This window comes from Nothobranchius furzeri, chromosome 6 (genome assembly GCF_043380555.1).
Source record: "Nothobranchius furzeri strain GRZ-AD chromosome 6, NfurGRZ-RIMD1, whole genome shotgun sequence".
NCBI classification, from domain to species: domain Eukaryota; kingdom Metazoa; phylum Chordata; class Actinopteri; order Cyprinodontiformes; family Nothobranchiidae; genus Nothobranchius; species Nothobranchius furzeri.
Genome location: NC_091746.1, coordinates 25531249 through 25552217, shown reverse-complemented (window position 1 = coordinate 25552217; position 20969 = coordinate 25531249). Strand labels below are relative to the sequence as shown.

At 46.7% G+C, this 20969-nt stretch overlaps 1 protein-coding gene and 1 non-coding gene across 9 annotated transcripts in view; both read right to left on the bottom strand.

Moving 5' to 3' along the window:
• Positions 1 to 20969, bottom strand: part of htt (huntingtin) — a 61465-nt gene that overhangs the window by 8348 nt on the left and 32148 nt on the right. For 4 of the 8 annotated variants that reach the window (XM_070552051.1, XM_070552054.1, XM_054743945.2 and 1 more), the window contains 36 exons: positions 20180 to 20304; positions 20001 to 20111; positions 19839 to 19916; positions 18144 to 18367; positions 17994 to 18072; positions 17756 to 17917; positions 17622 to 17677; positions 15215 to 15363; positions 15005 to 15141; positions 14811 to 14927; positions 14620 to 14742; positions 14282 to 14541; positions 13226 to 13368; positions 12911 to 13139; positions 10433 to 10574; positions 10168 to 10347; positions 9921 to 10097; positions 9755 to 9831; positions 9513 to 9648; positions 9232 to 9354; positions 8950 to 9157; positions 8716 to 8861; positions 5914 to 6091; positions 5741 to 5836; positions 5471 to 5655; positions 5270 to 5396; positions 5079 to 5182; positions 2474 to 2628; positions 2246 to 2385; positions 2088 to 2173; positions 1883 to 2013; positions 1648 to 1780; positions 1218 to 1373; positions 938 to 1128; positions 535 to 649; positions 232 to 445 (listed from right to left, as the gene is read on the bottom strand). In XM_070552051.1, the coding sequence (XP_070408152.1) occupies positions 232 to 445; positions 535 to 649; positions 938 to 1128; positions 1218 to 1373; positions 1648 to 1780; positions 1883 to 2013; positions 2088 to 2173; positions 2246 to 2385; positions 2474 to 2628; positions 5079 to 5182; positions 5270 to 5396; positions 5471 to 5655; positions 5741 to 5836; positions 5914 to 6091; positions 8716 to 8861; positions 8950 to 9157; positions 9232 to 9354; positions 9513 to 9648; positions 9755 to 9831; positions 9921 to 10097; positions 10168 to 10347; positions 10433 to 10574; positions 12911 to 13139; positions 13226 to 13368; positions 14282 to 14541; positions 14620 to 14742; positions 14811 to 14927; positions 15005 to 15141; positions 15215 to 15363; positions 17622 to 17677; positions 17756 to 17917; positions 17994 to 18072; positions 18144 to 18367; positions 19839 to 19916; positions 20001 to 20111; positions 20180 to 20304 (5193 nt within the window). The remainder of the gene's footprint in view (positions 1 to 231; positions 446 to 534; positions 650 to 937; positions 1129 to 1217; positions 1374 to 1647; positions 1781 to 1882; positions 2014 to 2087; positions 2174 to 2245; positions 2386 to 2473; positions 2629 to 5078; positions 5183 to 5269; positions 5397 to 5470; positions 5656 to 5740; positions 5837 to 5913; positions 6092 to 8715; positions 8862 to 8949; positions 9158 to 9231; positions 9355 to 9512; positions 9649 to 9754; positions 9832 to 9920; positions 10098 to 10167; positions 10348 to 10432; positions 10575 to 12910; positions 13140 to 13225; positions 13369 to 14281; positions 14542 to 14619; positions 14743 to 14810; positions 14928 to 15004; positions 15142 to 15214; positions 15364 to 17621; positions 17678 to 17755; positions 17918 to 17993; positions 18073 to 18143; positions 18368 to 19838; positions 19917 to 20000; positions 20112 to 20179; positions 20305 to 20969) is intronic. The other 4 variants (XM_070552052.1, XM_070552055.1, XM_054743946.2 and 1 more) reach the window with 1 other exon arrangement.
• LOC129164515 (small Cajal body-specific RNA 14) lies at positions 19652 to 19781 on the bottom strand. Its single transcript, XR_008564084.1, has one exon. It is a non-coding gene; the product is annotated as a small Cajal body-specific RNA 14 (non-coding RNA).

Genomic DNA, 20969 nt, shown 5'->3' with positions numbered 1-20969 from the left:
CACAGATGAACCATTAGTGTTTGTGGAGGCGCTCCATGCTTTTGGGAAGGAGGGAGTCAGGGACGCGTGCAAAGGGATGAACTAAGCGTTACCACATCACAGCAGGAATGTTCATGCAGACGAGTTAGCCAGCCTTGTGCAGGAATTTTAGGAGTCAGCCGTGACAGAAGCAAGCAGCACCAGTCATGAAGAACAAACCAACATGCAACCAGAAGGTGTGTTTGTGCTCACCGGTGTACATGCAGGTGAGCATGAGACCCAGAGCGGCCATGGCGCGGTGCGGAGACGGCATGTTGACACGGTCCACGCCGAGTTTCACCAACGCTTCTCCGTCCACGCGGGACAACTGCTCCGACAGCAGGAGGCGCTCCAGTCCTCGCAGCACGCAGTGGTAGACGATGGAGGGGGTGGAGTCCTCGCTGGCGGACACCATCACGCCACACAGCTGGAAACACGAGGGAGAGGGTCCAATCTCAACAGCTTCTGTCCTCACAACCTCCGAGCGAGTAAAAGGAACTGACGACTTGAGCTCACCTGTATGACTCCGGCTATAAACTCGGCTCCGACGTCCAAAGGGTAGTTCTCCATCAGGTAGAAGGCCACGGCACACATCACCAGCACATGTTGCTGGTTGTGCAGGTTCACACAGCTGCAGGAGGGAAACACAGCAAACGCAGCAGGGATGTTTAAAAGATGCTGCAGGGATGTGAGTGAAGCGGCAAGAGCAGCACCTAGAGGCAGAGACCAGAACTGCACTCTTTCCTTAAGCTGGATAAGAACCAAACAGAACAACAGATGCTCTCTCAGTGTGTGTGTGTGTGTGTGTGTGTGTGTGTGTGTGAGGAGGGGGGCTCCCTGAGGCTGGTCTTACTGCCAGTTAAACTCATTAGGAGGTGAAATGAGGTCAGCGTCTGTCGGAGACGTGAGCGCCACTCACTGAGCGATGGCCTTGAGGTTCGACAGAAGGTACTCGGAGACCGTCGGAACGAGCTGCTTGGCCGTTTCATCCAGCAGGTCACACTCCAGCACGTATAGCACGCCGTGCAAGGCCCCCATGCGGCTGGGCAGGTGGGTGCTGCGCAGGGTCGTCTCCAACAGGCGGCACACAGGCTCGGCTATGGCTTTGTCCTGGGAACGTTGAAAGGATTCTCCGGATCAGGAAGCAGATAAACGGCACGTAAAACACACGTCGGCGCGTCCCAGCTCCTTTTTCTCACCATGCCCAACACGGCCGCCGCCTTGCAGATGGCAGGAACCAGGTACTGGTTCAGGATTTCGTCCTCTGGTGGGTGAAGCTTCTGGAGCTCCATCAGGGTGGAGAACATCATGTCGAACTGGTTCCTCTCAGTGAACAGGTCCGACACGGCCAGCAGCTGAAAAGGGTCAATCATTTCAATCACCGTTAACCAGTTCATTCAACGCCACCCTTCAGATTAAGAGCCCGAGTTCCCATGGGACTACTTTTAATTTGTAAAAGTGAGACAATAAGGATTCAGACTGAAACGGTTTCCATCTCATTTTTAGCTCGCTCGGGTACTGAACAGACAGAAAGTAATCTACTTTTATTGTGGAAACAACACAGTGACCGCTCATTTCCTGTGACATCACCGGGCTAAAGGCGGAGCTAAAACAGGAGCAGCAGCTCACCGAGCGAACCACCTCACTGATGAGGATGGTCGGAGTCCTCTTGTTGCTGGGAGGGCCTGGGATCAGCCACTGGCTGTAAAGCTCCAGGAGGAACTGTGAGCAGGAGTGAATGTCCACACCTGCTCGGTGTTTCCTGAAAGCACAAACATCAGCTGATCATCGGAGACCACCAACAGCTGATGCCACATTGGTAGGCACAGATGGCGTTGGCGTGCGAGGAGCCGCGTCGTCCAACCTGGAGTTTATTGGTGATAAAGGTGGCGAAGCGGGCGCCGGCGTGTCTGCTTCGTCTTCTTCATCCTCGCCCCACTCTTCCTCCCTCAGGGGAGTGATGTTGTTGCCCAGCCACACAGAATGGATGGAGACCTGCAGGTGATGCTAACGTTAGCTGCTGCATGGATCATCCTGTTCCTCTGACTTGACGTCAGAGCGCCTCTCACCTGCCCCAGCTTGTAGTCCATGTTGCCCAGCTCCCTCTCCGTGTTGATCTGAAGCAGCAGCTTCTCGTGGCTGATCAGCATACCTGCTGAAACCAGTTAGCATAGCGTGCTTTATTGAAGCGTTTGTGTGTCAGAGATGCAGAGGAGGAGCTAGTTACCTGTGGAGGCTGCGGACAGCGAGGGAACGGGGTCCCAGGCGTGGTACGGGTGATGTGTGTGGACGTTGTCTCTTTTTGACACAAGAGCCTGAATCTCTCTCTCCACTTCGCCCCTAATCACAGCCAGTTTCCTCCCAAACCTGGAAACACACAAATTCCCCTCTGAAGCTCTACCGGTAACACGTCTGATCACTCTCCCAGTCAGACAGGCGATGGCTGCATAGCTACCGCGTCTCCAGCGCTTTCAGGCTCTTGTTGCGAGGCTGCTGCTCCAGACAGCTGACCGCAGGGTTGCCAGCGGCGGGCAGGGTCATGGCACTCAGCACCAGGCTGGTGATAGCCTGCACTGCTAACACGTTTAGCTGGGTACGCTCCAAGTCCTCCTGGAGAGACATGAAAGGCATTCACACAGATGCAGATGTCGACCCTTTGCATCACGCTGCTGATGGGAACGCCGTCTTCGCCATGCCGGGTACAGAAGAAACGGTTTCCGTGCATCAGAACTCCAGGAAAGCTAATCCAAAACAAGAAAAATCAATAACCATCTTTTATATAGCGCCTCTCACGATAAAAATACCGAGGCGCCAAGGGGTTGTATCGACTAGTCGACTTCACGGCTCTGTAGTGACTTTTTATGCCTGTCATCGACTAGTCGCTGTCACGTGATAATGACCGACAAGATGCAGTCCTGGAAAAGACAGCAGTCGGGAGGCGACACGCTGTGCCAGAGCGTCGGTATCTGACGCCCGCCGTAACACGGACATTTGACCAAATTGTGACCTTTACCCTCTTGCAATTTAACCTTCCTCTCACCACCACCCTAACCTTAACCAGTGTGCACATGCAAAGCTCTGATTGTTGACGCGCTCCAGACATCTGCGTCCTGAGCACGGCCACAGTAACATTATCAAAGCAGGTGTCGCCACCTCAAAAACAAATTTACCACGCGATCGTTCATGTCGGCTCATTTCCTTTTATGTTTTCTGTCTTTAATTTGTGCCTGATGCGTTTCGCTGCTGTGGAGCGGAGCGCATCACCTGTTTTGTCCTCCGGTGACGCACCTCACCGGTGCGACCGGCGCGCACTCCGCTGTTTTAGCGGTCGGTAGATCTTTTAGAACTGCAGTTCAAAGGTAACTCATAAGGTGAGTATATATGAACCCAGGTAGCAGTTTTTCTTTAGGATTGAGAGGAGATGCAGGAAGATAATAAACAGACAGGACAGAAAAATAGTCAAATAAAAACAAGTTAGTTTTTGTACCTGCTGGTTGCAACAAACAGACATCACTGAAGGTAATCAGATGTGAGGAACAGAAAATGAAATAATTATTTTAATGTTTAGAGCAGCAGGAACTCTGAGAGGCTGCAGGCGCATCAGTGAGTTTGCAGCCGCTGTGCAGGGGGAGGGGGGAGAGGACTGAAGCAGAAACTACCGTTGTTACATGGTATCTGCAGGTTTAAGGGAGCCACATTTAAGACTTTTTAAGACCTTTTTTAAGGCTACTTTGACCAAATTTAAGCTATTTTTTAAATTAATTTTAAGCTATAATTTCCAGCTATTGCCTGGAACCGGTGCTAACCACGTCACGAACGTGGGATTAACCATCCAGTTACCATTAAACTTGCACTTCCCCATGGCGCAAGCTCCCACTAGCTTAACCAGCTAATGTGCTCATCTAAAAATAGCCCCCTTTCACAACCAACTGAATGTGTACGGTTCCGCTTACGCCAACATCGTACACAAAAAATGCTGAAGACTAACTAGAAATTCTTATTCATTGGGTCTTTGGTAATTTAAGACCTTTGGAAACTGTATTTAAGGATTATTTGTCATTTTTAAGGATTTTTAAGGCCTTAAATTTAGAAAAGCAAATTTAAGACTTTTTAAAACTTTTTAAGGACCCGCGGATACCCTGTGTTAAAAGAAATGTTTAACTTAGACAATGTGGGCGCAACTTTAACTGTCAAAAACTCCAGCGAACCAACCCGCTTCAGCTGTACGACGTCATCAACGACTAGTCAAAGTCGACTCGATTTTCATTACTTGACTGTCGACTTTAAAATAAATAGTCATGCAACCGCTACGAGGTGCTTCACAAAAAAAAGGTAAAAAAAATAATAGATTTAAAAAAATGATTAAAAATATGTTTAAAATGAGAAAAAATTTAACACAAGGAAAGAGAGAGAGAAAATTTATATGAAAGAGGGAAATCAGTGGATCCTGGGGAAGACGGAATAAGAGCAGAACAAGGAGAGGGAGGTGATGAAGGTCCCACCAAAGTCTGAACAGGTGAGTTTAAAGGAGACCACTGAGTCCACTGATCTCAGGCTCAGGGGGAGAGAGTTCCAGAGTCTGGGGACCACAGCAGTAGATGATCTGTCACTTTTGACCTTTAGCCTGGTGCTGCACAACCAGTAGGCTTTGATCACTGGACCTCAGGGACCTGCTGGGGGTGTAGGGACTAAGAAGATCACCAACGTGTGATGGTGAAACGCGCGTCATCACAGAAGGGTACAAAACCTGTGGGGTAAGTTCTGGAAAAGGTGGATTCTAAGCGAGCTAATGAGCTTTTGTAAACAATGTTCCACATGGGCGTACCACTTCTCAATACTCCTGATGCACACACACACACACACACACACACAATCAGGTGATGTAGGGTGCCTGAGGCTCTTCCCCTTCCGGTCGGCTCATGGGTACCTGAACGGGGCTATAAAAGTTATTTCCTGGTTCTCTTTGGGGAGTTACGGTCCTAAAGTAGATGGGCGTGGCTTAGGCTCCTTTTAACACTATTTACATCCTGTCTCTGATCCTTCTGTGGATTAGCGTTTACCTCCTGATGCGTCTCCTCCTGCTGCTCCATCGTGATGGGCTGGGTGACCAGCACCCCCAGCAGAGTGGCCCAGGTCTCCTCAAACTGAGTCCTGCTGCTCCAGCCTGAAAAACACAGCGACCAAAAGGATCATCTGGACCATTCCTCAGTAAAAACCCGTCTTACGGACACAGACGTGTATGTTTCTGTACCCAGCGTGTTGATGCGGTACAGAAACTCTCTGAAGACATCCTTTTCCTGCAGGAAGTCCACAGGGATCTCGGGCAGCGCGGTGCCAAACTCTCCGCCAGGCTGCGGGGACCAGCCCAGCTTCCAGACCTAAACAGGAACACAGCGTTTGAACCAACACGCCGACACACCAGAGGAGCTTCACTCCTTCTCTAGACACCAACCAGTGGAGGAACTCTGGTGTAGCTGTTGACCAGAGGTAGGCGGGACAGGCTGATGACGATGTTGCCCAACGTCGGTGTGAGAAAAGCGGGAAACGAGGAGTTTCGCGGGTGACCCAGAGAAAGGATGCTCTGCATCCCTTCCACCAGCTCGGCCATGATCTCACATGCTCGCCATTCGCACTCGTCTGGAACAAACACACGTCCGCTGAAGAAAACCTTCACCAGCATCAAGTGGAAAACAGTTCTGCATGTTTCTAAAGGAGTCCTCACTGCTGGCATGGCCCAGGTCCACTTGGTCTCCTTCAGCATCTCCATGTTTCTGCTTCTTCTCTGGACGCAGCAGCTGGTTGCCAGGACTCACAGCCACTGAGAGGCAGGAGGAAAAAACATTTAAAGGCCAAATGTAACTAATAACCCAAAAGCCTTAATGCCGCCGTCTTTACCAGCAGTGATAATGTGGTGTAGGCAGTAGATGAGGGAGCAGGTGTAGGTGGTGTACTCGGGGGTTGAGAGCTTGTTCCAGACGCAGGGCTGCTGCAGGGCCAGACACAAGCACGACAGAGCCCACTGCAGGTCCACACTCAGGGGCAGCCGGTCCTGGAGCAGCTGCCACGCCACCACCTACCAAACACGTTACGACCGGAATCAATGGATGGCCCCGATTGGCTGTAGGCCTTCAGTGGAAAGATACGCTACAGCCAAGCGATGCCAGGATGAAGAAACACGGTCAGAGAACTGAAATACTCATGAGTCAATATTAATAACTCCTTATGAGTCCAACGTTGTGGTTCGGTCTTTAAAGAGCAAGTCACCCCCAAATCAGCTTTATATTCCTGATAAAACTATATAAACGAGTGTCTAATCGTGCTGCAGACACGTGTAGTCAATAGTTTTGCACTTTAGTGCATTTTAGTTAAAATTTAAATTTTCTGCCTAAAACTGTCAGTGTTGTGCCGTTGTCAGGCAAAAACTCTGCACTGCATTTGAATTTAAATCTGCCATCGCTATTGGCTAAGAGGTACCCTAGAACGTTAGCTGGTACTAGGGCTGGGGGTAAACGATTATTTTATCGAATAGTCGACTATTCTAATGACCATTTAGACAATTAATCTAATGATTATTTTTTTATTGCACAGTTAATAACAAAAAAGTCTCTAATAAATTCCTCAAAAAATTGATAAATGGTTACTGTAAGAGAATAAACACTACAGGCCTTCCATTTTGTATAACACTGCTTTTACTGTGTTGCGGTTGGTTATGTTCTGGTGACGTGTAGAACTTGGGAGAACAGGCTGCTGCCTGAGAGGTGGTTGGAGACGGAGTGTCTCCATGCTGCTTTGTTTTGGTCACTTATGTGCGTGAGGCGAGTGGTGTTACGACCCTTCCTGGGGAGTTTGGCTCGTGTGCAAAAAGGAAGGGACAATAACGCGGGATATAAAAGTTAAAATGATGATCAGGTTTATTTACAACTACAAAAAAACATAAATCTTTCCATCCACAGGTTGGGAATAATAAAACTAATTCTACCTGTGGGGAATTAAAACTAAAGTACAAATAAGTAGGGATGTCCCACTGGGCAAAGATTACAGGGTTCTGGACCAAAATAAGGATCTCCAAAGGTCCAAACTCTAAACTGTTGCCGGGAGACGAAGGCGGCCAAAACAAGAAAAGAATCTAGTAGCGGACGGACATTGTTCCAGGTCTTCGGTATTTGGTGGAGATGTTAGTGAAGGCGGAGAAGAGGGCGAACTAGAGGAAAAACTCCTGGGGATGCAACAAGTGGGCGATAAGCGTCGACTACCGGATCTGACGTCGACAAATTTTTAGAATCGAGCCGTCATCGATGCGTCGCTATAGCTCTAGCTGGTACCATATGATGTCACAATGTCATGAGCTTGTGTGTGTGTGTGTATTTGTTAGCGGCACCGCCCTTTCGGTCAGCTAGGCAACAGCATTTGTTGCATTTTTCAAACAGGAAGTGGGAGCGGAGTAATACTCAGGTAGGGGGTGACTTGCGCTTTAAAATTGAATTAGTTCTAGAATCCATCATTATTATTTAAAGGAAAACGTTTGAATCTGGGCCAGATGTTTGGGCCTGAAGACGGGTTTCAGTCGTCGGGTTCATTCTGTGATGCTGGACTACTGAGAGAGTTTAAAAGAGAGAGAAAAGTGAAAATGCTCACGCCCGTCTGAGAAAAGTGTAGAAAGTTGGTCCTGAGGGCTTTTCCAGCCTTGTTCACATCTAGTTCCATCCATCACAGTAAATATTAGTGAAACTGTCATGTCATTGTTTGTCAAATAAATTCTTACTTTCATTAAACCTGACTTTTCTGAATCAAAACAAAGTGTTTACAATCCCCTAATAAACAAAGAATCCTAGAATCTTCTGATTAAAACACAGTAAAGACCAGGCAGGGTGATATTCTATGTTTACATAGAGTACCACAGCTTATTGGTCATAAGTAGAGGTAATATATAGAGCTCTTAAAGCACTCAATTTCTCAAACCCTACAACTGCCAATGATGATTTTTTTTTACTGTGTGGGCGTCGGACGAGCCCCCACACCGTGAGAACAAACATCTCAGCTCTAAAGCCGATCTTCATCCGCGTACGTCATACGTCACGTGATCAGGAAGCAGAACGTCCACGTGTTAGGAGATCGTTTTGGGCCGCTGCTGTAAAAAAAGTGAGGTGCGAACCGGAAAAGCCTCTGCCGATCACAATTCAACAACGGATCATGAAAGAACGGATAACGCTCGAAACACGCGCATTCTTCCTGATGTAAGAGGTGAGTCTCCGCTTTGTTTTGGTAGTTTTGGCATCGACATCATGCTAGCGCGCGTTCTGTGACTCTTAAAAAAAAACCAGTAAAAACGGTGAGAAACGCTGGCAGTGAATGAGTTCATGAGGGACGACTGTTTGTGAAAGTTTGTTACATTTTGAATTCTGACTAAGATTCAACTGTTTTATCACACCCGTCGGGCTAATAAACACAGTTAGCGTGGAAATGTGGAAGTTAGAAAAATAAAAGCTGAAAAAGTGGAATTTGGGAATAAATAGAGGGTGTGATCAGGTCCTGGAGCAATAATGATGTTACTTGTTACGGCGTCCGGTTCATCGCCACACCAGAACGCTCAGAAACATCGTGATAAATGTTTTGGACCATCTCGCCCACAGCCGTAAACCCGTCTCATTAGCGAATCACCACTGTGTGCTACTGGCGGCCCGACCCCAGCCGGTTTACCTCAGCAGCCGTGCAGGTGAACGTGGTGATGAGCTGCTCCTTATCGGGGGGGATCTGCAACGATGGCGGCAGCTGGCCGACGCCCAGCAGGTACTGGGACAACGCTCGGCAGAGCGACAGAACCTTGGGATAAAAACTTGGATCATCTGGAAACAAAAGGATAAAAAAGGAAATTCCCGTTTCTTCTTTCCTTCATTCGTCTTGAGTCTTATTGCTCCGCCTCCTCACTCTCACCGTACACGCCACCCAGATGGTTCCAGTAAGGCTGCGGTTCCGGCGGTGGCAGGAAAGGCTGGTGTGGAACAGGAAGTGACCCCGTGACCTCTGCTAGTTGCTCAAGGGTCACCTGCAAGGCCGTGTCCAACAGGAGTGACCCCTGACCCCGCGTTAACCTCTGCAAGCCCACGCTCAGGCTCGGACACAACAGGCTCGGGTTGAAATCCTGCGTTCAGTAAGAATCATTACAAACAAAACTAAGCACCAGGAAGTGTTCCGATCCGCCCGTTTCCACGTCACCTTGCAGCTCATGGTGCTCAGGAGGTCCGGAGGAGGTAGTTTGGTCAGAAGTTCGGTCGTCTCCAAAAGACAAACGTCTCCGCGGAGACAGCACTGGGACTTCACAAGGGCCACGTACCATTCCTAAATAAAATCACAACAGCAGCCCAGTTTGACTGTTCTCATTCCAAAGTGAAAAATACAAAGCTGCAGTTTTCCTCTTTTCCCAGGATCACGGTTCCCTGGATGCTCCACAACTCATTCTGCAGATTTGTTGCTCCGTCCAGAATCTGAATCCTCACCTTGTCAGCCACGATCTTTTCCGGGGCGGGGGGTGGCTCCCCGTCTAAGGGGTGTGGTGTAACTGGAGGGGCGGGGCTAGCGGTGTCGGTCACAGTGGCTCTGAACCTGTCCAGCAGGGAGTAGAACCTCTGATGCCTGGCGGAGACGGGCAGAAGACAACATATTCTGTCATTTTTGAGTTTGAGCACAAAAATAATCAGCAGAGACGCTCTGATCCAGAACCGACGTTCTGGGAGGATACCTCTGGGCCAAACCGCTGGTCTGGAGATATTCCTGGATTCTTTCCAGCTCCTCCACAGGAAGCTGGGCGACGCTGTTCTAAAGGATCAACGCTGACTTTCAGTTTCACTGGTGGGATGCATTCCAGACCACTAGCACAATCCATCAGACAACCTGGTGAGCCTTACCTGCAGCGTCTCCGCCAGCAGCATCTCGACTCGGCGACACGCCAGCGTGTCGACCATGCGAGCTAGAACCCTGAAGGGAGTCCTGAGCAGCTTGTCCACATAGAGCATGAGCAGAGATCCGGACTGACTCAGGTGGATGCCTTCCAGACACTGCAGCGTCTTCTTTAACATGGTGGGCTGCACACACACACACATCAGTGAAGGACTCTGGGACGACAGGGAGGTAAGGAGTTAAAAGTCGCCATACCGTGGCGAGGTTGTCGCAGCGGGACTGGATGGCCTGGATGAAGAGGCCGCTGGCGGCTGAGTTTCGGTGAACAGCGCTGATGAAATCCTGGACAGGGGGCTCGTGGGAAAGGCTGATGAGGTCACGGACGTGGTTGACAATCAGCCAGGTCAGATGCTCCGAGTCGTGGAGGTTCTGACACTAAAAGTAAAAGACTTCATGTTAAAGTTGCTTCATCTTCATCCTGGCGGGAAAATCGAATCTCCTCCACACGTGTAAGTCTCACCACGTAATCACAGAAGAGAATTAAGGCTCCTCTGCGTACGATCTCCCGGTTGACCATGGCTAACTGGGACTCTGGGTTTTCTTCTTCCTCTTCCCCTGAGGAGTGAGGACTCAGCAGCTTTGTGGAGGACAGGCTGTGTCCCCTGGCAGGAAGTAGAAGACAAAAGCAGCCATTTTTAAAACATTAATAAGAAACACCAGGGGTGTTTCTCAATGTCAAGGCGCCTGGCCTTGCGAGGCGATGTCTCGCGAGGCCAGGCGCCTTGCTTACGAGGACACGGTCCTTCCTTGCAGGGTATATACAGCAATCCTTAAGTAAAATTTACTACTTTTTAATACTTTTTTTTACTACCTTCAGAATTTTTTTAAAACCATCACAACACTAAATTGCAAGTGTTAATCAGCGACCTATTTACACATATTTTAACATATATAACATACAAAAAGCATAGACTTAGAGACTCACTGATGTTGACAACGTATTGCGCATATTTATTTTACTTAGAAAATATGCCAGGCACTTCTTTTCAGCGGTTCAGACAGTTGACCACGGGGCCTGAAATGATGCAGAACGACCACTGAATATGACGTCATCATAATGTGACCGGATATGCTAAAGCAGGGCTGCTCAATTATGGCAAAAACAATAATCACGATTATTGTGACTGAAATTGAGATCTCGATTATTTAAGACGATTTTTCAATTTATGTAGATTTTTTAAATTTATTTTTATTCAGTCATAAAACTGCTCAGGGCACAATCAGGGCAAAAATAAACAAGAAACAAGATGATCACTAAAAGAACTCCTGATTCCCAGTATAAAAAGACCAATATACTTATAGCTCATAGTTTATGACCCAAGGGCTATAGACCTTGGTTTAACTCATTTAAGTCTAACCAGTACAGACCCAAATACCAATATCTTGCAAATACTGACAGCAAGAATTATACAGTGGCATTTATAACAAATAAATGCAAATAAATTAATGTTCACAAAATGTTGCATAACATTTATTTAGTCATGTCAAGGTGCTGTAGGAGAATACACCAGCACAGTGTCCTCAGAGAGATTAGTTATTAGTTATCAGCGTGAGGAACTTATTTCTACCTTATTTATAAACTATTTATTTACAAGTCCATCAGTTAATGTAATAATTGTCCCAACCACAGCTGCACCCCCCACCGCCCAACCCGGTCTCACAGCAATCGGGGCAAGCTGCACGTGTGTTTAGCGCGCCGCACGCGCACACTTAGCCGTTTTTATCGGCTCAGGAGTCCGCAGGTACGGTGTGTGTCACTCACTCTGGTTACTCCAACAAGGAGCCGGCTCCGAGAGCCGTTTCTTTAGCGACTGACACATCACTACATCATTCCCTTTCCTAATGTCCTGAAGAACGGTCCGGAGCGCAGGCGGAGTGTTTAGCTAACCTGCAGCAGGAAATGTCGACGATAGTTATCCAGAAAGTAGCTAAGGGTTACCAGAGATGTTTCTGAGGTGTTCGCTAGGTACTTTTAAGATTTAAAAAGTCAAGAAGGGGGTCTGAAAAGCTGTTGGAAATAGCATCAAAGTCGCTAAGTTGGCAACGGAGCGCTTCATTTGTAACTCAGGGCAGCTCAAGTGGGAGGAGCAAATAATCGGCTTGTTTTATTTTTATAATCGTTCAAAACATTTCATTCGGAATATATTTCTATGTCGATGTTCAGAATACGACACCTGATAGTCTGAAAAAAATAATACCTAACTTGGAAAAAATAATACCTCTGAGACCAAATTTAACACTTTTAATGGCCTTAAATTTGACTATTTTTATTTATCACTTTTTAATACTTTTTAAAACCCCGCGGACACCCTGCCTTGGTCAAAGAAAACGGTTAAATGGAACAGACTAGCATCACATGACCACGGCTTCCACGGCGGTCACGCAACGTCACGTGACACGGGAGATAACGTTATATTTTATACGTATTAGTTTCAATATAAATATATAACGAGCCTTTTACTTTTTAAGTTGTGTATATGTTTATTTAATTAAATATATAAGCGAGTTACTACCTGCTAGCCACCGAAGCTGCAACTACTAAGCAACTAACCAACCATAGATAACTTCTTTGGATCTAAAAAAACATTTTAAATTAGTTGACTCACTTTTAAACTTGAAGATTGTCCCCGAAGTAGCTGCCGGCTTCTGATCCGCCATCTTTTTGAAAATACTGCGGTGTATTGTGGGTAATTTTTGACCAAGGCTAGGCTACAAGACACCTCCCGTGTATCCTCGCTCAGCTAGCTAAACGGCTAACAAACTGAAAACACACGCCTCGGTAGAACATGGACATTGGAACACGTCTTGGCGGCTCTCAATGACGTATCTCCTAGGCAACCGGGGCGGGGCCAAGACATCAAGGCAAGGTTCCTCGGCATTGAGAAACACCCCAGGATTAAAAACCCTAAGCCTTTTCCTCTGGACCCCGAGTCGGTACCTGGGTGTCTGGTTAACTTCAGCCCACCACGAGTAGTTGGTGTAGTTGATTATGAGGAGAACCTGACACCACAGCAGCACCAGAGACGGGTGGGTGGTGACGAGGGACTGCACCATGCTGTTGAGTCCTTCTAACTGATAGAAGAGACCAGCTTCGGCACTCGTCTGTCCACCGGAGCCCTCGCCCTTCAGGAGACGGCCGGCTGCAGCGGTGATGCGGCGAAACATTCCTGAGAGGAAAAACACATTTCGCACCGATGACTTTAAAAATCAAAGTCACGTTTCTTATAGCTAGTCTGACACAACAGGAGCTCACCGCTTTTGAAGACGTGGATGAGACACATGAGCAGCGTGCCCAGCTGCTGGCAGTAGAAGGTGTGCTGCTGCTCACCGATGTCCACTTTAACACGCCTGCTGGAGATGTCCTCCAGCAGCACGCCGACCAGCTGGAGGAGGAACCTGGAGGGATAAGGCAGGCGAAAGGAAAAGCAGAAATTAGGCGAGAAAAACTACAGTAAAACAAAACAAAAAAAAAAAAAACAGTTACTCCTGAGGTTTAAAACATTTAATAGCTCCTGAAACGCAGATAACACACAACCAAAACCCGTTTTTTTAATCTTCTAACAAGTTAAAGGCCCCGTGTGTGAAATCATTGAAATCAGGATGAAAAAATGCAACTCTTTAGCGCTGTGCTGGTCAGAGAAGGTATTGCAGCTACGGTGGCCCACTCATGAGTTTGACTGCATAATCAGTTTCCAACCTGTGTATCCTACCCCCCCCCCCCCCATTTTGGGTGAAGATGAAACCAGCGACAACGATCTAAGTGTGAGGCATCATCGTTTTAATCTGCTCCAGCAGCTAAATAAACTGTTAAAGATAATGTTAGCTTGATAAATTAGCTTCCATTGCCACCGTTGTTATCAGCTAATGGTGCGTTCGCTTTCTCCTCGGAAATTCTAACTTCCCAGAAGGAAAAATCAAATGAAAAAGGACGGCAAAAGGAATGAAGATACACAATAAATTTAGTTCACAGTAAAGATGTTTGCTTCAGTTTAATTATCAGCTTATAAAACTACAAGGACGATGTTAAAATACAAACAGTTGAATGTTATTTATCGTGATATTTATCAAATATGGTTATATATTGAGAAAAAAATATATTTAATTATAAAAGAGAATTAAAATATTAAACACTCAAAAGAATCGAAAATTGGTACCGTTAAGTACCGGTATCGATTCCTAGGTACCGGGAATTGGTACCGAATCGATTCAAATGTCAAAGATACCCATCCCTATTTCTAAAGAAATAAAATCGTGAACAGTTCCTGGAAGGGAGAAACCTCCAGAGAAAATAAAGGTAGTGATGACACACCTGGCAAACGTTTCCTCAGGCGGAACCTTTTGAGCCTCACCATTAGCCTCCTGGTTAGAAACCGGGTCGGTAGCAGGCGGGTCGTTGGGGGAGGGCTTCGGCTGATGCAGGCGGCGGATGGCGATGCAGGACAGGAGATGTGGGGAGAGGGACAGCTCGTGGACCCTGGACAGGACAATGTCCTCAGTGGACTGAGAGACTAAAACTCGAAGCACCGCCAGGATACCAGACACCCACAGCTGGACTGTAGCGACGGACGCCTGGAGGGAAGAACATTTGATTCATGGCCCATTCTGTTCATTTCTAACTACGTTCACCGAAGAAAAGACGGGTCCCACCATGGTGGCCGGGACGGTGAACATGCTCTTGAGCAGCATGTCTACAGGTCTGAGAGACGAGGGCGCCACCGTCTCAAACAAGGTGTTCAAAACTCCTAAAGCCTCCGGAGAGTCCAGGTGCATCTGAGGAGAAACAAACAGGGATCAAAATTTGAAATAAACGCCAGATTCAAACATAAACGTATAACAACCTGCTGCTTAGAAATCATGGGGAGTATGACATCAGCGATCTGCCTGGACAGCCTCTTCCACTTGTCTTCGTTTTCTTTGTGACACTGCTGCAGGACGAGGATGAACATCTCCAACACCTTTAAGAAACACGCATGAAGAAATGAGTCCGAGGACCAGGAACGTCTCCTTGGCGCGAGGTGGACTAGAGACACACCTGATGGTGCTGCACCAGTCGGAGCAGCATGGAGACCACCACTTCCTTCTGCGTTTCCAGCTCTTTCCCTGCGTCGGCTTTGTTCGAGCCCCTCAACACAAACAGGTCATAAACGATGGGCTGCAGGGCCGGGATGGCTGTGGAGGAATAAAGGTCATCAGCATCGCTCATCCTGGAGAGGGGGCCCAACCGTCATGACTGTCTTCTCACCGTGGGTGACCGCCTTCCTGCCGCTGGCCATGATGCCGTCACACAGCTGGATGATCTTGGGAATGCTGATAATCTGCTTGGAGTGGTAGCGTTCGTACGACAGCAGCACCAGGAAGAAGAATATGCTGGGGATGACGGCTTCGGAATCTCTACAGGACAAAAGTTTAGTTTACGGATAAAACGGGATGTTTACGCAGTTTTAAATCCTCTAAGTTAGCATGTGGATTCATGCTAATATCACAGCAGCCTTGCAGAGTTTAACCCTTTAAGACGTGCCATAGAACAAGTTCGCCAGAACTTATATTTACATTTTTACATGCTGTGGTGCCATCTTTTTTTAGAGTATTTCAACTTTCTATACATCAAAACAACCCTTACATTGTAAATTTTTATTAAATAAATGTAAAATGTTCATAGCAACAAAATATTTGACTAAAACATGCAATTATCTATACAGAAATTAAAAATCGTTTTTTGTTTTTACACATATTTTTTGTAGCGTGACGGAGGTGCCATTCCACCGAAGGTTATTTACCCTCTCTCCACAGATGCCTCTGACACAGTACTAAGCTGCATGAGACTGCCTCAAGGTCATGCATTTGCTTCTAAACTGCTTCCTTTCCAGCTCAAGAGAAGATTGAAGATAAAGGACTCTTTCCTTTTAATAAATCAAAGAACTCTATTTTTAATAAAGCTAATAAAACAAAGTGTTAGTCAATAATATAATGTTGACCATTCTGTGAAATGACAATGTCATGATTAATATGCTTTAATAAGTAATATGACTTTAATCTAGCTGCACTAGACATTCTGACTACACGTAATGTAAACGCAGGACACATTGCTTTCACTGATCCAATCAAAACCTTCCTTTCTGAAGCGTGGCATAGTCTCTGTGGTGTTTATAAATCTGCAACTTCGATTCGAACAGAAACCAAAACATCCAAATTAACAAAACCAGTTCCCACGCCATCTTAGTTCAGTTCCCTGAGTTCTCTACAGTTCACCGCAGTTCACCGCATGCTAAGAGGAGTATCGGACCGGCCACCAGAACTTCCTTTTTAAGCAAAAGAACCAATAAGTTGGATAAAATCTGTTGCATTTTACCAACCAAGCAATGGTTCCTTTCAGAATAAAAGCTGAACTTGCTGAACCAAGGGGGGGGGGGGGGTCCATCTGACGTTTTCAACCAACTATCGCTTTTTTCCTGGAGACAATCCAAAGACTAGTCTGTCGTACTGCTGACGCCGTTTCATCGGCTCCAGTACCGAAAGGGGGGTCCAAGGACCTGGCATTCTGGATCTGTATGGAGGTCTCATCAAGGGTTTGAGTAAAGTGACAATATGGCGTCTCATGTGTTTATGAAACTCTGATCAAACTCTGATCATAGCTAAAAGCAAAACGTCACAACATCATTCAGACTTGCTTCTCCGGATACGAGAGTTCTGATGACAACATCTCACACACACACACCATTCATCTCACGTCTCATTACACCAGACCCATTCATCACTTAAGAGTTTGGAGTTAGTCTTGTTTAAAATTGTGTAGAAAGAAATCTTCTTAAACGTTTTAAAGGTGACTCTCTCTTCTCTTGTCTCTCAGTTAATACAAGTGTTACATAATCCCTGCAATCAAAAGTTCCAATCTTCTGGTTAAAATAAGATTGATTTCATATTTACTATGGAATCTTACGTCTTACGGGTCCTTAATTAGATGTAAATTAACTCCTGTACATTTTTCATTATACAGAAATGCCACAGCTTTATCCCTCAAAACTGCCAATGGAAAAAAGTTTCACACAATCCTTTCAAACAACCACTAATTTATTTGAAGTGTTTCCATAATTTAGTTTGAGATACACTCATTTATGTAAAGTGTAACAAAAACGAAAACATAAATAATAATAATTTGCAGGAGTCTAACATAATAATGTTGAATATTGGTGTGTAGTGGTGTGTGATGTGTGTAGGATGTGTTTGCATTATTGCGAAAAAGCACAAGAAAAAAACGAAAGACTGGGACTACAAAGAACTACATTTCGCGGCTAAATGACATCAAAGCAGGTGATTGGTTGAGTGATAATCATGTGACAGTTCATGTTGACACCAAGATGATGTTTATTCTAGCGCGTTAAGCCCTGTGAGCTGCAGATCGGAGCGACACAGCATCTGTGTCTGAATGAAAACGCTTTTATTTGCGCATTTTGGTTGTTTTTTGCAAACTTATTTGCGGAAATACGCAGCGCCCTGGGTCGCGTTCAGTGTGTGAGATTTAAGTGTAACTCCTCCGGTTTTATATACAAAAAATAAATTTTTGTTCTATCTTATATAGTTTCAGTTCTACAAGCATTTGAACAGAGATATGTAAACGGGAGCGTCGGTCTTAAAGGGTTTAGAAGAAATACCTGAACTGTCCCACTTCGATGTACTCAAACTGCTTTAGGACAAACCCTATGAAGACCTGAAACACAAAGAATATCCAAGTCAGCAGAATTACTGCACGCAGAGCTGTGTGAGTTCTAGGATCAGTGATTTTAACCTGATCCGAGTCGAGCAGGCAGTAGTTGACTCTGAGCTGCACCAGCTGGGCCAGAAGGTCCAGAACTTGTCTCTGCAGGGCTACGGAGGTGCTGGTGGTGTACTGCTTCAGAGCTTTGATCACCAGCGGCTCAAACAGCCGAATGTGGTTGTGAATGGTGTTCTGGGAGAGCAGAGGGTGGAATACAGATGTCAAGACAGCTGTGCTCCCCAGGTGCAGCTTCCCAATCCCAATGTACCTTATCTCCTCGTAGACGCGTGGCGTTGGCAATGTTGGACCTCAGTTGATTGGAGGCCTTCTGCATCACATCGAACCACCTAAACATGCGAGAGGAAAAAGTAATAAAGCTGTGATGTTACTCAACACACTTTTCCATCTTTCTGCTTACCCAGAAGCATCCTGCTCCGGCTCAGCCTGCACCATGTTACGGAGACTGGCGTCAGCGAGAGCCTGGGTGAAGTGTGTGTACGGCGCCATGAAGCAGTAGTGGTAGAGGCCCGGTCGCAGGCTGGACGAGCCCAGGCGAAGAGCTTTTCCCTGGGAGCGGCTGGGTCCGCTCAGGACTCCTTCACACTGGGAGGCCAAGTTGGTCCCAAACAGCGTCTTCAGCAACTAAACAGAAAAACATTTTCACTTCTAGAGCAGCGCCACGCAAACGCCGAGCCTGGAAAAGCTCCACAAAGGTTTTTAACTTTCTTTTACTCAGGTTATCAGAATATGTCAGAAATACCCGAACAAACGCAGTGAAGACCAAGCCCTCATAATTCAGGTCTGGAAATGAAGCCAAACAGGAAGTGAAAAAAACTGCAGTTCCACCCTCACCCACTAGGGGCTGGTGTCAGAAGCGAGCAAATCCTCATTGACTCCCATGTTAAAAATACCAATTTCACAGCAGAAATAAACATGTTTACAGCCTGGTACCAAAACATGTTTTAGGTTTAAATGATCTAGTTTACACTCATGACAACTCTTAGGGGGATGCATTTTTTTCTCACTCTTCTGTTTAAGTGTATTAAAAGCCAAAAAATCTGTATAATTAATGAGCATCAGACCCACGTGACCACAGAGCTAGCTCCGTGGAAAGGCCTCAGTAGAGCCTCGGTCTGAAAACAGTTCCATCATTTTCAGTCTCTCAACTTAGACCATTAGTTGTAGCGTTAGTGCGTTCTTTTTGGATATTGTTTGTGCAATTGTTGGACAAAATGACTTGCTGTGGCATTAATTGCACTAACAGAGTGTCCAAGGAGTCTCCACTTCATTTTTTTCGGTAAGTAAAATTATATTTATGTATTTTAGGTCACTGCCGAGCTGAGCTTAGATTTTAACATGTACTGTTTAACCATGAAATTTAAATGTAATAGGGTAAAACCCAGTGCATTTAACATAATGCTGCATTCTAGAAAATGGGTTGAAATATAACATGTTGGTGGAGCTGGGTTCCAACTATCGTTACAGTCCCCTCCCCTCAGCGGCAGCTTGGCGCATCTCTGATAGCAGCGGCGCCTGTCTTGTGGACCGCTGGGAGACCTCTGTGTTCCACCCGGTTTTACCCAGCGGTCAGCCTGGCGTATCTCTGACTCAGAAGCTCTGGTGTTGTGCACAGCTAACTCCGGGTGTAGCTAGGTAGCTACCTCCGTTAGCTTAGCTCCCACCTCCGCGTTAGCTTTGGGTTAGCTTGTAGCTACATCGCTTCAGTTCGACAGGTGTCATCATTTGATCCCAGCCTTACAGCACCACCCTCAGCTCCTCCTCTCTTCCCTTTTTTTGGAATTGTCTGGGCTTGACAGAACCCGTGACACGGTCAAAATGGCGGTGGTGGCTTAAAAACTTATTATTGGAGCCTATGGACACGAATTGTCCAGTATATATGTCCGTGGTGAAGACGAGACAGATAGGAATGTGTGGAACCATCGCACAGGGGAACCAACACCTTTACAGGCCCTGTCGGCAGGAACCAGCCTCGCTCTGCGTGGAGCCGTGCCGGCTGTTGCACACTGCTCAGTGCCACAACCATATGGACCACCACACATGATTAATATGGAAAATTCACACTTTAAAAGTAAAAAGCACACAAACAACGAACCTGCTGCACGCAAACGGTAGCCATGGTTGGTTCCCTGGAAAAGCAGGACTTCAGGTAGCCCAGAATCTCCTCCACACACTGCCAACCACAACAAGCAGAACAACCTTCATTACTCGATCCGGTAGAATATTAAACAGGAATGTTTTAACGAGTGATTTTCACCTTTCCGATGTCGTGTAGTGTGGCCAGCTCTAGCAGCTGAGACAGAACGTCCAGAGCGGCATGCAGGAGTCCTCCAAACTTCTCCTGGCTGCTGTGGAGATCCAACGTCACCTGAGAGGCAGCAGAAGTTACCTAAACGTCTCCCTGCGAGACGCGACTCTGGGATTACAAACGCTGACCTTGTAGTTGGCGTGGGTGGCTTTGAGGACATCGTAGAGCTTGAGGTAGGGAGGCAGGTGGTAGAAGCTGCCGAGGGTGGTGGATTTGTTCACTGCTGCGGACCCCGAGCCGTCTGTTAGCCTGCCTGCTCAAAAAAAAACATCTCATTTAGGGGTGGGCGGTATAAACGGTATACGTAGAAATTATATTAATTTGGCCAACGGTAGAGATTTTGACCAAATCGGCCTATTGCGGTAGCGCATGTTGATGACGTCATCAAGCGGCGTCTGTTGAGACTGAAAGCATGGAGCCTGTGGTGGAGGAGGAGGAGGTTCTCGTAAAGAAGACCGGTGCAACATCGGTTATTTGGACTTGGTTTGGCTTTACGGAGTCGGATGTGGAGCCGAACAATATAATCTGCAAAGTATGCTGGAAGAAAGTATGAGTGAATAGAGGGAATGCATCTCATTTGTTTTACCGCCTCAAAACGAAGCACGTTGTGGAATACGAAGAAAGCCAAAAGCTGCATCCTCAACAAACGCCCAGTCAGTCGAGCGGTAAGAAGAAAGGTGGTCTTACACACCAGCAGATGGATATTTTACAAGCATTTGCTAAAGGCACACAGTATGAGAGAAATAATCAACGGTGGATTGATATTACAAACGCCATTACCACGTACCTGCGTAAGGACATGGTGCCGTTTCTTACAGTGAAGAAAAGCGGCTTTCGGGACACGATAAAGACACTCGATCCACGTTACGAGATACCGAGCCGCAAACGCTTCAGCCAAACATTGATGCCAAAACTACG